Source organism: Prunus avium, chromosome 8, assembly GCF_965620075.1.
Source record: "Prunus avium chromosome 8, drPruAviu1.hap1.1, whole genome shotgun sequence".
In the NCBI taxonomy this organism is placed as follows: Eukaryota; Viridiplantae; Streptophyta; class Magnoliopsida; order Rosales; family Rosaceae; genus Prunus; species Prunus avium.
This window is the reverse complement of record NC_142291.1, coordinates 7993561-8009468: the sequence shown is the minus strand read 5'-3', so window position 1 is coordinate 8009468 and position 15908 is coordinate 7993561. Positions and strand designations below refer to the sequence as shown.

At 35.6% G+C, this 15908-nt stretch overlaps 1 protein-coding gene across 2 annotated transcripts; it reads right to left on the bottom strand.

Moving 5' to 3' along the window:
* Positions 1-1172: 1172 nt before the first annotated feature.
* Positions 1173-15684, bottom strand: LOC110771838 (alpha/beta-Hydrolases superfamily protein). Of its 2 annotated transcripts, XM_021976187.2 has the most exons (14): positions 15336-15684; positions 15137-15226; positions 14643-14704; positions 12282-12382; positions 9187-9276; positions 7294-7416; positions 6791-6868; positions 3667-3752; positions 3403-3451; positions 2893-2949; positions 2681-2811; positions 2509-2592; positions 1996-2062; positions 1173-1780 (listed from the first exon to the last, which is right to left on the bottom strand). In XM_021976187.2, exons 1-14 carry the CDS (start codon positions 15590-15592, stop codon positions 1334-1336), a joined length of 1722 nt encoding a protein of 573 aa, XP_021831879.1. In that variant the 5' UTR covers positions 15593-15684; the 3' UTR covers positions 1173-1333. The 2 variants fall into 2 exon arrangements, with proteins under 2 accessions (XP_021831879.1, XP_088101497.1); XM_088245371.1 differs by lacking the exon at positions 7294-7416.
* Positions 15685-15908: the final 224 nt, after the last annotated feature.

Here is a 15908-nt window from a genome sequence, read left to right as displayed (position 1 = left end):
AAGAATTACAAGACCTTAAACTTAGAGATCGACCACACTTACCCATATTGTCAAACACATGCAGTGCATACTTGGTCATGCCCTTCTCTGCAAACACAATTGAGAATCATATCAAAAACAGTGGGTGAAAACGTAAATTCCTTATAAATCCTAACAAGCTCATCCCAGACCACAGAGGCTGAATAATTATTGTTGCAGAGGCCGACCAATTCGTTCAAATACGGTCTAGTTTGATCGTACATTCGAGCTCTGGACAAAAATTTTGCTGCTTTGAAGCCAATTTGAAAAAGCTTAAGCAGGCTACCGGGTTTAGCTTCAATTTTCAGAGGATGGTGTTGAGAAGTTGGTCGGAGACCACCTCCACCAAGATGGTCGGGGCACAGATCCTCTTAGCCAATGCTTGCTAGGGGTAGGTTCAGGGATAAAAAAGAAAAGAGCGGAGGTGGGGTGGGGGATTTGTATGCTCTGCGTCATGGGTTGCTTCTCATGTGTTCGATGAAATGCGCGAATGAATATAGAACTGGAGATGATGTTGAACAAAAATCTGAAGCCTAAGAAATGTTTTATGAATGCAGGCGGATGGCGTTGGAAATAAAAGGCAATTTGATAGAGATGGGATTTTGCTGAATGAATTGAGAGGTCAGCGGATTATAAAAGGAGAGATAAAAAATGGTGTGGATTTGAATTTTTTTTATGCTGGGTCTGTTCTGGGTGAGTTCTATGTCTGTTCTTCGGATTATAATTTTTTTTAATTTTTTAATTTTCTCATTTTCTTCAATTTTTTCTAATTTTGTATTTATTTTAACCCTATTTTTATTTGTTAATTATGAAAAGTCATATTTACCCTAAAATTTGGTTACATCTGACAGAAAATTAGACGGCTGGATCAATGGAGTGAATAATATGGAATTGATGGACCATTTGAACGAATAATTTAATTAAGGGACCAAAATGTAAATCGGGTATAAATTTGAGTACCATTTGAGTAATTTACCCATTTTTATTTTTCTTTGTTTCTTCAAAATTTTCCAAAAAATAATATTTTATCAATTTAAAATTTTAATAAAAAAACAAAAATATGGAATCCATAAAACCACATAGGCAGCTACGAAGAGATTTAACGAAAATTCTTAATGGAGGAATCACATTGTAACAAATTTAAAAGATCGGGATATCTAATTGTAAAAACTCATTAATTACTGTATACTTTGTGAAACTAGTTTTATATTCGGCTGCTTATTTTTATCTCCCTACACCAAAAAAAAAAAACTACCGGGAATGAAAACCAAGAGTCAGCATACAACTGATAATTTTAACAGCACGGGATCATCTTCTAAGCAGCAGGGAAGACATTTCTGAGCTTCTTTCGGAAGAAAATTTGAAGGGCAGAACCAACCAATGGCCAACTTGTGACAATGGCAACATAAACAAGCAACCAGAATGACCATCTACTCTGTTGGGATAGCCGATCTAAGCATCTTCTAACAGGAGTAATTACATCAAGAGGCTTAGAATCCTGCCTTCTAGTAGCTTGTTCGGAGGATTGTACGATTTCCGCTGAGCATGGTTCTGGCTTTATCATATGGTCATCTTGTTCTCCTGAGACCATTTCATTAGTTTTTCTCTGATGAGTCTTTTCTTGTTCAAGTACATCTTCTGTCCTATTTTCTTTCGCCTGTTCATTGCCCACTGCTGCTACCATTCCATCTTCTGCAATGTTTACGTAGGGACCTTGATCTATTGAAGAGTCCAATGACGACTGTGTGCCAAAACTCACCATCTGAAAGATACACGAAAATCAACAATATTAACTCACATAAATGGCCTGTATTCTGCAGCATGTTAACAAATACAGAACAACTTTACAATGCATTTTAAACAACAATTTGCATGGACTCCTGGACAGCATCAGAGATTAAACCTATAAGCTTCATGCAACCCAATAACTAAATTACTTCATTAAGCAATCAAAGAATAATGTAAACAAAATTATACCTTCTGTACATGCATATATTGACTAGAGTGTAAAATCTTAAGAAATTCATCGGTAGCTCTAACCCACCTGCAAGGGAAACAAAATTAATCACCCATGTCAGAAAGAAATTGATGATATGGCTGCCCAAAATGCACAAAAAAATTGCCAAAGCTATGATGCGTCTTAAAGCATCATATTAAGACAAGGTTAAAAACCCAAAGCTATATGAAATAAATAAGCGAAATTGGGTAAAATAGCCCCTTTCTAAAACATTTATTCTAAGCAAATTGGAGATAGTGTATGGTCATTTTGGAATGACATATTGGGAATTGGCTATTACATAATAAGTGTTTTACAAAAGGGCTATTTTAGCACAAAACCCAATAAATAATGTAATGTTATACAGGCTGCTACTAGGCGTAGCTACATAGAATCACATAAAGTTTGTGGAAAAAAATGCATATTTAGCTCAAAGTGGTGACCAATGCAAAGATATGAGAAGCGTATGCTAATAACATGGAAGCATTAAGTACCAGATACCAGCAGCAGTTAATCCTTCAAAGAAAGCCAAGTGTCCTCCATGCTTTGTTGTAGCCAGTACAATATTCATGTTTGCCCTATTGAAGACAAATACCAAGCATGTGCTTAAATGATGCGAAAGGAGAAAGTGATGAATAAAACTAAACACTCCAAGAGGAGGTCAACCTGCATTCCTCCCAAGGAATGGCTTCCCTAGTGCAGACTGGATCATCTAAAGCACTGATACAGAGTAGCGGCACTGATACATTTCCCACATAATTTGCACTGGTACAGCGCCTGTAATATGTGTCTACAGTCTGAAAAAAAAAACAAGGCAAATAAATAAAATAAAATAGAGGTCAAGTGAGAGAAATCATTGAGATCTCAGACATTAATACCTCAAATTTCCCAACAATGCAGGTAGCATGCTGATCAAAATCACGAATAGAACGTGACTTTTGAATCACAAGATAAGAACAAAACAAACATTAGTAGAAGGCAGGTGACACCATTCAATGATAGCATACGCATATGTATGTGTGTGTGTGTATATATATATATATATATAGAGAGAGAGAGAGAGAGAGGTAATGCTGACAGTTTCACTTGGATGTTTTCCTGGACTATGAAATTTGGCATGAGTGATATAAAACCATAACTAATTTATTACGGTCCATCTCGGCTTCAAAACATGAACCTACGAGATGAAAATTACTTGTAGGTCCAAAAATGTGACAAACTATTACTTTAGTAGTTCATTTCCAAAGCAGAAAGGAATGAGAACAATATTGTTTATTCTAATCAATTGTTTCTAGCAGGGTGCAAAGATTTAGTATCAACTTTATTTGCTGCTCTTACAATGATGCTGAAGCTCATCTGAAAAATCTTAAACGTGAGAAAACACCAACCTTTTTTATGCCTTCCCAATTAGCGAGGCGTAAAAAGCGAGGCTGGTGTCTGCATTGACCATTTATGATTTTTCATAAATATTCAAACAAAAGGAGGACAGAAACTATTGTTTAAACAAAAAAAATCATACCTTTTAGATCTTTCACAAAATGAAATGAATGTGGTCCGTACACGTGGAGCAAAATATATACATATAAAGTAGAACATTACATGATGTTTTATGAGCTATTTACTACCCAATTGAAAGGGAGGCAGAGACATACAATTGTGCATAGCCTTGAAGGCCAGTTGTTAGTGCTTTGTCATAAATCTTTTGCAACAGCCTACGGCCTATAAATCTGTCACCAATCTGCATAACAAACAAACAAAAAATGATAAGTAACTTCACTCGGTCAGTAAGAAACTACTGCTGATGCCAAGTGAATAATTACAATTCCATGATACGTATGAAACGAGCAAACAACCTTCTTCTTTTTTCCAAAATAGCATCATGTGCAGAAAATTCTTTTACCTAGGTACAGCATATTTGGTAACTTACAGACAGGTGTCAGAGAGGGGAACGCAACAGAGAAATGGTTTGTTTGCCTAAACATGTATGGTATGACCAAAGATGAGAATATTGGCATGTCAGTCAGATATTTCCAAAGGTATGTTGGGGTGAAAAGATTTTGGAGTCACTGATACAGCTAATGGGTTAATAGAATGTGTTTCCAAAATGTGAGAAGGCTATGTGACCAGAACTAGCTAAGGCCCAAAATAACAATGATGCCCAGGCAAGCCCGATCAACAAAAAATATTAAGGCATGCTGTGCCGCACCATGCAGCCATAAACAAAATTAAGAGATTCCAAAGACACCTAAAGGCTCATTGACACACTTTTGACCCCTGTTATAATCCGTGCTTGGCCAACCCATGCGATGTCACGCCACGCCACGCCATGCAACCAAACATGTGCCATGCTACTCTGCCGAGGCAGCACTTAGTTACGTCCCACTTTATAATCTGGGTCATAAGGATCATCCACGCTTAAAATATACACCAAGTCCATGCCTCATTCCATGCCCAAGCCCAGAGAAATCAACAGGTGTGGTGTGTGGAGTTTCTTCTCATGGAATTTAATTTAACTGGCTAAATAATGACTGTTGAAGTCCAACATGTTAAGACCCAATTTAATGGCCCAAAATAATAACGAAGCCCATGCAAGCGTGAAAGAATAAAAAATATTAAGTCATGTCCTGCCCCAAACAAAATCAAGAGATTCCAAAAGACGACCCAAAGGTCCATAGAGTCTCTCCTGGGTCATAAAGATCATGCACACTTGGAATGTGGAGACGCCCAAGCCGGCATAAATCACGAGGTGGATAAGCCAACTCCAAGCTCACTTGTACGATGTGATTTGGAAGGTTCAAATAAAAAGGACTGAATTACTTATAATAGTTGGAGCAGGCCCAAGCCTAGTTGGAGGAATGTGGGGTCCACAGTCAAGCATAACAATACTACTGGCCAGAGAACATCTATTCTACCCAAATCCCATGCCAATTATCCGTAAAATGCCCAACGGCCTGTTAAATTTCTCTCAAAGCCAAGCACCCAAGAGCCCTCCAAGAAGGAAAAAGGCTCCTCTGATGGGAAGGGTAGGTATTTAATACCATGATCGGAATTATGCTTATAAATAGGGCCTCCCTTCTCCTATAAAGGGGGTTAGAAACCTGAAAGACAGAAGGAAACCCACGCCAATATCCAAACTCCAGCTTTGGATTTGCCAAAGACTTCAGACCAAAAGACTTGACTCCATACAACCCATGCAATGTTTCTCACTGCTTAAATACAACTCTTGCTCCTACATCACATGCTCACTAGTGATTCCATTTTGCTGAGATTAATGCTTGATTTCCTTGTCTTTCTCATGATTAGCACCACTGCAGGACCACAATGGGGCCTCACTTGAGCCATCTCTCCTCAAAACATCTCAGGCCCAAACTCCCTAATCTTCGAACCCAAGGTTGGTACTCTGCTCTATGTCTCTGCGTCACTAAGGAGCAGACAGAATAACCCAGCAATGCAGTTCAAAAATACAGACATACCCTTGTAAACAAAGATTCTAGTAAGGATGTCATGGGCATTTAGGTAACTTTCAGAACAAGTAGTCATGTAAAAAGATAAAATCAATTTACACACTAGAATCAAGCGTACTCTTAAGGGTTAGGGATCTAAGTTTCTATGTTCTAGGGTTCAAACCACATTAGATAATTATGTAGTTTCCTGAACAAGAGAATTAAAATTAAAACGATTTCACACATTATCATTCAAGTTGGACACGAGGTTGTACAATAACAAAGATGGACAAAAGATGGACAAGAGGTCAAACAATAACAAAGCAAAAAAAAAAAAGGAGAAATGACAAGGAAATACAGACAAGAGCTACCCAACACCAAAAGGAGATCAAATGCCAAACAGCAGATTTCAACTTTATATGTGTCAGGCTGTCAGCTACAACCCTACAACATATACTGTTTTCACCCTACATGTGATACTTTACCATGGGCAAACGATCTAAGAATTTTATATGTTAAATTGATGGCATCAATTTAGCATCTTCTAAAGTTCCACTGAAAAAAAAAAACACAACATCCCCAAACATTTATAAAGGATTTTTTGTTACAAAAGAGCACACAAAGTCAAACACGTATGAGATGCAAGTCAACTTTCTAGACCCAAAGTGCAATTTTGTAAAGTTTCTTGGATTTGGCAAATATGTTGAACACCTTATGAAAATGCACCATGATGGCATGATGGCATAGGCTATAGCAGTAACTACATCAAATGCATGGTGCCTTATTATGCACAAAAAACGATGTACTGCAACTTGTGATATGCATTGGTCTCTTTGCAATGTACTGCTAATTGGCTTTAAAACTAGCATATGCTAAACAACACCTTACTATGTGCAAAAGGTATTACAAATTGCAGTTCTTTACATATAGTTCCAATAAAAATATGGGTAGAGCTGCAATTTGTGATATACAAGGCTTTTGTGAAATGTACTCTACTTGGGTTTAAAACTAACATATTTAGCAATAACTAACAAAGTTCAGGCAAAACAAAACAATGTCCAAAGTTAGAACACTGAATTCCGAACCCATAACAAATTTTAACTCCTGGCATCCATAATATGTTCCCCTATTATTATTATCCTCAACTGGCCCTTTCATTCAAGATCATGGACGCAGGTGAGGGGAACTAGTATAGCCTAAGCACAGGCAAGAGTAGAAAAGAAAAAATTGAGAGAAAGCCATATATAGAAAATTGTGCACACATGCTGCCAATGCATTTAATCACAAACCAGAAACATTACCCTTCACATAACCATTAGGTTGAAGCACTAACCAAAAGGTCCCAAGGAGAACAGATAGCTACAGCCCCAGCAACAGGAACCTTGTCGCCATCCTCCCCAAGATATTTTACCTGAAATTAATAAAGTAAACATGAATGTTAACATCACAAGTTATTAAAAGAAAGTAAGAAACAGAGGATGTTAAAAATTAATACTATTTTGAAATTATTTTAAAAGCTAATTAAGTCTTAAGGGCAATAAATATAGCTCTGTGATTTGCAGGTTCAAAACTTCATAATTACTAGAAAATGAGAATATAGAGAAACAACGAATTCGACTTCTATGTCATATCAAACATGCTACAAGATTCTGTTTCATCTCAAAGATTAGAATACGACTAGAAATTGCAAGGTTGAGTGCCTCTACAACGACAACAAAGTGTTGGCACTGATACTCATTCGAACAAGAATAGTCAAATGCAACAATAAAAGATAAAATCTAGCTTTATAATTACAACAGGCTTAAAATAATAATCTGACAGGGTCAAATAACATACCAAAATGTTGGCACCTACACTCAATCCAACAAGAAATAAAGGAGCATTGGGGTATTCATCATGGAGGTTACTAACAACTGTCCGTAAATCCTCTGTCCATCCAGCATTATAAAAGCAATCGGACTGAAATATTAACAAGAAAACAAACAGGAGTTACCAATATATTTCATTGACTCGATGAGAAAACTGATTATTCAAAGAGAATTTGACAATAGCTTCAAAACTACACACGGGAGAAGCATCATACAACCTACCAAATGTCAGCCTTAGAAGTTAAAACACAATACTACTGACGAACATATTGTCGGTAGATTTTTCCAAACACTTCCATTACAAGGGAAATTTATACTGATGTTATTCATTTTAGATCCCAAGAGGAATAAATAAGTAAATAATATAGGCTGACAAAACAGTGAGATACAGAACCAGCCATCAATTCACTAGAATCTGATAATACTCTTCCATAGCACTCACTCAATATTCCTATACAAAGTCTCTTTAGAGATAAATGTATCTACAAGAACAGAATTTAGCTATAAAAGTCCAATTTCAAAAATGGCCGAAGCCAAGAATATGTATGAATATTTTCTAACCCATTTCTTTCATTTTCTTTTTTGCTTTCTAGAAAATAGCTTATTCCTCTTCTTGGTTGAAGAATTCCTTCGCAAAACAGCTTGTTCCCTAGAAGATAATTTTTTTTTCTTTTCTGGTGTGCTCTCCTCCATCAAATTAGTTCATTGCCACTCTACATGCTTCAAAAGAATTGTACACTCCGAACCACCAAAATACAAATGGCTTCCATATAACAAAGGATTCATTTATTTTTTTCATTTTGCTTCTTTTCATATTATACAGCTATCTCTTGGAATTAAACATTGAAGCACATTTTAAATGATATAGAATTATCAGAATTTTCAAATATCTTATCCCCGAATTACTAACAACCTTGCTAAATTTAAATAGGCCTGATAAGAGTTTGGAGCATTCATAATTTCGGAATTCTGTTGTAAATCATTTTTCCACTCTTTGGTGGAAAGTCCTCATGATCCGATTTCTGAACCGTGAAAGATGATTTGAAAGGCTTGTGTACCAACTATGGTGCACATTTTTGTTTGGTTGACGGTCCATGATAAAATTAATATTTATGACCCCCAAAGTTACCTGTGAGTCTGACTGTTTGTCTCAAGGTTTGGTGTTTTCAATTAAGGTTACGGAATGATGTTCTTTCACTACACAACTAAGTTATTCGCTTAGAAATTTATATTCTGGGTTAGTTGAGGATTTTCTGGAAGTAGCTTATAAAAGAGAATTACTATATGGTGTCGGTTCTTTGGATTGTTTTGGATTGTTTTGACTGATCTATACCATATCCACATATTCCTAGTACTTTATAAAATCTACGTATAAAAGTAAAGAATTTTTAGCCTATACATGGCGTGGATTGTAGTGCCATCCCAATCTAGCCGCTACACCTTCAATACTTCTTTTTCTATTTTTTGGATGCCCCAGTCCGCTTTGCGGACACAACTTTGAAACTAGGGCACCCCGCCAAACCTTACAACCTTTGGGAGGCAGGAAACACTAACAAACAGCTAGGGTAGGTACCTTTGGAGGTTTCAAACCTTGGACCACATGGGAGCAAACCATGTGCCTGACCATTCCAACTAACCCAACGTTGGTACACCCTCAATACTTACTCATGAAACATGATATAACAATTTTCTCTAATTTCCATGGTGGCTACCAATTTTTTCCAGTAGGCCCAATCACTTGACAGAATCATCAGCAAAGAAAGTTAACCACACCAAAGTCAATCATTATAAGGACTCAAAAAAAGGTACAAAAAGGTTAAAAGAAAAGAACTTCTGTTATAAGGACTTAAGAAGCTCTTACAGTGACTGAAATGCCACCCAATCCTCTGTGATTGCTAACAACAATATTCCACCCCTTTTTGGCTGTATTGAAAGCAAGATGCTTTATATACTGCAGCAACAACATCAAGTAACATCAGCCAATCAGCATGTATGAAGACAAAACATCCTACACGCGGCAAAAGCTTATTAAGGAATGAGTGTAAAGAAGATTATCAAAAGTTGAAGCCCTTGAAAATATTTTGTTGAATAAAATAGGCTGTGATTTATATCGTAGACTATTTATTGAAGAGTTAAATTGACGAACATGATTCATTCATGTGAGTCCTGCATAAGGGAGATATAAACCATTAAAGCTCTTTGTTATAAACTTATCACAATCCCTCTGGTATTAAATCTTTGTTGCTATAATTTGATAAGATTGTGGTTCAATTTATCTGTATAAACAGTGGTGAACCTCAACCATTAGAATAGAGTCATGAATTGCATTGATAGATCATAAGAGGCATATTAATAAAAACATTGTAAACATTGAACAGGCACAAGGACGTAAACGGTGAATATGGGCAATCAGAAATAACTGTCTACATCAATGTGCATCACATATTCACTAAGATCTAGAGGCTCTGAATCCAAAGAGGAGTGTAGAAGCATGTTTTATCTCTAGTCACTTTGACTTACCAATGGATGAGATATACCTATCTTGGTAAAAGAGGCAGCATTGCTGAATCTTACACATAATCATTAAGTTTCCTATAGAAAAAGAAAAAATTATGGGTTGCAAAGTGTTTCCTAGTGTCACTGCAATGAAGAAATACATGTGAAGCATAAAACAACAAAGATAAAATGGCTTTAAACCTAGGAGCTAGGTCCTCTCCTTATTACTGTCCTCCTTTTCATGTAGGACAATAGTAAGAGCAGGGAATAAAAGAGAGATCTGAACTCACTCCAACCTTGGCAATCACACCAAATGTATAAAACTTTTATTAAACACAACAAAGGTTCATCAATATTGAACAAGGAATCCACTTCTAAAACAAAACTAATCATGGAACCTAAAAGCCAACTCCACACTAATAATGATACAGTAGCACAGTAAACATGAAAATTTGACAAAAAATTCTACCATACAGCTGCTTCCCAATCTGATAAAATAATGAAAGAACTCTTAACCTCCGAAGCAATAGATGCCCAAGAACGAACCCTTTTCCATAAGTGCTCCACCTCCTCACCCCCCCCCCCCCCCCCCCCCCCCCCCCTTAAGCCTGCCTCCTTGAGTAATCATGAACATAAAGGCTCTCACTCACTTCCGGGTGTAACTGATTATTGCCAGCGTCTATGGAATGGTGTGGGGCAGTGCAGAGCGAAACTTTGCTGTAGATGGGATGGCCTGGCACATCTTGAATTTAGGATTGGGCCTACTTCTGTTTGAAGAACCCTGGAGGATTTAATTCATATTTTGGCTGAGGATAGGAATCGTTTCCGGGCCCAGGTTTGTTTGTAAGTAGTTTTGTGTTTTGGCCCCCATTGTAACCAAAAAGAGTAAAGTCCTTGCAAAGATCTTAGTTTGTTACACAGGATTGGCTTGGACTGGCTTGGACTAAATTTAGTACCATTTTTGTTTTATCTAATCCTAGTCTTAGATGGGATTGCTAATACCAGGCCCACCAAAAACACCTCCTTAGGAAAGGACTACTAATCCCATGTGAAAAGGGAGGATTAGCTAGTCCCAATGCTCACCAATATATAAAATGCATATATTATATTGTAAAATTAATAACATATATTATTATTATTATACTTACATACACATATACTATAATGTACATATATACACGTATATACACATATATATATATATGTATATATATATATATATATATATGTATATATATATATATATATGTATATATATATACATATATTATATATATACACACACACACATATATACATATACATATGTACACGTATATTATTATTATAATATACTCATATACACATATACATATTAATATTATAATAATAGCATACGTGTATATATGTAATATATATTATATATTATACCCATGTATGTATTATAGTATACATATACACACATATACATTATATATGTATAATATATGTATATATATTATATATATTGTAATATACATATATACATGTACATTATTATTATAACATATGTACACATGCATGTATATATATATATATATATATATATATGCATTATACCCATGTATATATTATAATATACATATATTAAATATGTACAATGTATGTATATATTATATATATATATATACACACACACATATGTTTATATTATTTATAATATACATATGTACACATACATAATATATGTATTTATACATATATACAGATATATAGATAGTTTTGAAGAAAAAAAATTCTAGTCCTAGTCCAACCGTACACCAATCGCAGGATAAGTGTTATCCAACTTAGACCAGACCAAGCCAAGCCAGGCCAAGACAGTCCCTAAGCGTAGTCTATGCCAAGACAGTCCTATGTAACAAACGAGCCCTTAAAGTTCCCCTAATGAGCTATTTAGTAATAAGTTTTTAACAGCCCATTTTCTGTAGCTCAAATTACATTGGAATAATGTCGAAATTGGAAGGCTCTGTCTTAAAGTTTTTTTGAAGAAAAATACAAATGAAAATGATCATGAAACCCAGCCGAGACTCCAAGTTTCAACATTTCTCCTTTAAAGTTTCTAGAGGCATTTAAATGCTATTTTAACTTCTTACTTGGCTTAAATAAATAAAAAATTCATTAGAATCAACTAAGTTAACACAAAGATTCTATTCCTAGAGACACCAGAACTACAACTTGAAGCATTTACATACACAATAAAGAATCTGAGTACCAATGAGGGTTTAGTCGTAAGGTTTGCTCCAACATGGTCTGAGGTTCAATCCTTCAAGGTGCCTATCAAGCTATTTACTAGAGTTTCCTACCTTCCAAAGATTGACCCAGTTTTAAACCCAAGCCTGTGATGTGGATTTTGGGGATTCTGGTTATAAAAAAAATAATAAGCAAATACAGAACAAAGATGAGTGAAAAAAAAAAAAAACACAAATTAAAGATGAAGCTTACAGCAGCATCAGAATCGCTGGTTAATCCAGGAATCACCAGCACGATAGGGGTGGTGTCACCTTTCGGAATAGCATTGTTCGTGCTAAAAACACCTCCTGAAACTGCAGTATAGGACATGCATGGATAAAAAAATAGAGAGGATTCACAATAATTAATACCACAAAATCAAAAGTGACATTACACTTTAGGAAAGATCTTGATATATAAATATGTGATGCAGTAAACAGATAATCGGGAGTTGTCTGGCAAGTTTACTAAGTACAAAGTAGTAATTAAGTTTGGGATGATCAAATGGATCTGTCTGGTAGTTATTAATGATGTATGGGGAGTCTGTCCAGTTGGGGAGTTTAAAGAGTCCGTTTGTCTAGTTGGTATTAATGCTTTCTGGGGATTAGTTACTACAAAGGATGTCCATCTAAAGCCAACTGCACCTCCAGTTCAACCAGCTGAATTGACTTTCAGTACCCTTCAGTGAAGAAGGAAAGATGAAACAGATGTTTAAGAGAAATAAGTTGAGGGTAAGATAACCAGCCACCTTCATGTGACCAACACAAGTAGGAAATGACAAGAACGACCTTAGTGAGTCTAGCATAAAATAACAGAACATAGAAAAATTAATCTAACACAAACTAAAATTAATAATGGAGAAATTTTAAAACCCAACCTGCCAAAATGAAAAAGCAGGGAAGGAAGGAATCTTTCAAAACCAAACAAGTTCTCTTCTTCTTCTTCTCTCTCTCTCTCTCTCTCTCTCTCTCTCTCTCTCTCTCTCTCTCTCTCAACCCCCACCCCATCAGAAATCTTCTCTTCTTCCGACATGCACTTTCCCTCCTATTTTAATTTAGTTTCATTTCTGTCGGATAAAAAATGCTCATTTTGTTTTCCCAAGATTTTCTGAAAATTTCAGCAATGTTGGAAAATATATTGCCGAAGTTTCAGTTTGATATCTCCAAAATTTCCATAAAAGTCCATTTCCCCTGTTTCAAGCCAATGCCAACATGTGAAAGACAAGTTGACGACATTCTGTAAAGAAAACAAATTACCATCTTTTCCATAGCACTTCAACTCTTCAGTTCAAAAGGTTTGCTTATATTGCAAGTTCCAACCAACAAACATCAGAAAATTATTTCTATGTTAAAGATGTTCATGCCCTTATTGTAAGAAAATTGCGCACATCCTTTCTAGGGCTACCCAACATGTATTTCAACGATCAGAACGATCTATGTTTTAGGTTATACTTCCAGTGTTATCCTTCAATAAATCATCCAGATCTGAAGATGTTTGGCCATCTAAAATGTGAAGAAAAAAAAGGCAGTACGTTCGATAAAACTGAAGCAAAAATATGGATAATCAAATGGCTCCACATTTTCAGATTTAGCTGATTTTTTGCATGTATAGCCCTTGAAGAGAATCTAAAAATTGAACAGTTCCAATCATTAGTTTACAGCACAGAAATAAGATGTCCTTAATTTAAGAAAAATAAGGATATCCTTACTATAGAAAGCCTCGAGGTCAAACTATGGAACAAATGAAGTCATCCATTTCTATAATCAGCATACAATCTCAAAATAAAATAGATGATACCAAGTAATGAACCAATTACAATACAACTTACAACTTACATCGTGGTGCAGGAGCATCTAATGGACTTTCCTAGTCTAAGGGGGCTTGTTAGCCAATAAGGCTAAATTTTAGTTATTTTAAATTATTAAGTTACTTTGATATTTATTTTCCTATTCCAATTAGGATTTGGTTTACTTTCCAGTTTGGTTTAATTTCCTTTGTCGATTAGGTTTCCCTTTATGCTAGGGTTTGATGGCTATATAAGCCTAGTTACGATTGTAATAAGGGTCTTTTATCAACTTTATTCAGAAATTACACATTATAGAGCTTCTCTTAGGTCTCTATACCCCAGAACTCAATAATATTTGTTCCAACTTCTATCCTATGGCTTTATCCGCCTATTCTCTGTGTTCCCTATTCTACCCGCTGGACACATTGTCACCGAGGAATTAACAATTAATATTTGAACATGAAAGGCTGTATTTTACAAACTAAGAAGCACTATAAAATTTAAATACCAGCCTACATTACACATACTATCAACAAAAGCCAATCTGGGTGCTAAATAGTACATTATATGAGAACACAATACAAGACTGAAAAAAAAAAATAAGATACCAAGAAGTGTAGACTTTAAATAGTAAGAAATTAAAAATGTAAGAAACAAAGATAACAACCAAATGGAATGTATGTTTGTATTTTTACTCAATTCAGAAACATATAAGTAAAATGATAACGTGTATAAATTATCATGCATTCATTAATGTCTATAAATTGATATATGTACATGGCCATTACCATCAGAACTCAGTAGCCAATCCAAAGCAACAGTTCCGCCATCAGATAGAGTAAAAAGTTCTCTGAGATATACACGACTATCTGTTAGAGGAAAGCATTAACCAAAATTCTAGAGGAAAAAGAATCTCTGTGACAGTTGTATAACCTGTGTAGAAGAAAAAAAAAACATATTTAGAAGAAACACATAAAATTGTAGTATAAACAGGCTATTAAGAGACTCTTGTATTCAGTTTTTTTTTTATAAATATAATTCCAGGACTCCAGAATTTTGACTCAACAAGTTTTTTTCTCTCCAGTGGCATAGTTGATAAAATAGTACTCAAAATATTCCACTGAAAACGCATGCGCACAAATGCAGCAGACCCGCCACACAAAAGTAACCATAAATTCCAAATCCTGAACTGACCCAGATGGTGGAATACTGAAATATAAAACAAGGACAATTGCTCACAAAGCACTAGAAACAAAGCCTTCATTTTTTAGTGATTTTGTACCTTCGGTAGCTGAAAGCAGGAGGCCGCCCAAAGAGGCTGAGGAAAACAGTCTGAAAATGAGGGCTTGAGAGCCATGGCGTTGCCAAATACCTGCAAACCAATCCATATATCCAAAAAAAAGAAATGAATTAAAATCAATTGAAAAGGAAAATTAATTCAACAAAAATGGAAACTAGTTGGTTATTGTTAGTATCGGGACCTGGCATGGAGAATCCGGCACTTGGAAACGACGCCATGGTAGATAGGGGAGGAGGGATTGTAGGTCAAGCTGACGAGGCTGCCTCTGAAGCCATTGAAAAGGTCTTGGAGGAAATGGAATTCGAGGAAATGGTAGAGAAATGCGAATGAGAATCCGAGAAAGGCGAAGAAGTAGTGAGAAATGGGAATTAGAGAGAGATCGTTGAGCAAATGTACGTAGGGGTTTTCCGAAACCACGCCTAGGCCCCTGCAATCCATGACCGGAGTTTCTCTCTCTTCTTCTTTTTTTTTTTTCTTTTTTTTTTTGTTGGTGCCAGAGAGTGATGATGGTTTTGGAGTGAGGGAGCAAGATCACGCTTTGTAGTATGAACAAGAAAACGTGTCGTTCGACCCAAAATAAAAAGAAAACGTGTCGTTTCTAAAAGCAGCCATGTATTTCTGTCGAGAAATCGTGTCGTTTCTAAAAGCAGCCATATTTTTTTTTTTTTAATAGAAGAGATTTTCTATTTAAACATACTTTTTTCAATACTTAAATCATCAAGTTTCTTATGTTTTATTATGGGTAAACTGCCAT

What these genes read in the sequence shown, in the direction of transcription:
- LOC110771838 (XM_021976187.2), bottom strand. Translation starts at nt 15,592, where the DNA reads ATGGATTGCAGGGGCCTAGGCGTGGTTTCGGAAAACCCCTACGTACAT. An exon ending in TTGGCTACTGAGTTCTGATG is followed by an intron (nt 12,383 to 14,642) that starts GTAATGGCCATG and finishes CCTATACTGCAG; the next exon opens with TTTCAGGAGGTGTTTTTAGC. An exon ending in TTAACTGCTGCTGGTATCTG is followed by an intron (nt 2,063 to 2,508) that starts GTACTTAATGCT and finishes TTTCCCTTGCAG; the next exon opens with GTGGGTTAGAGCTACCGATG.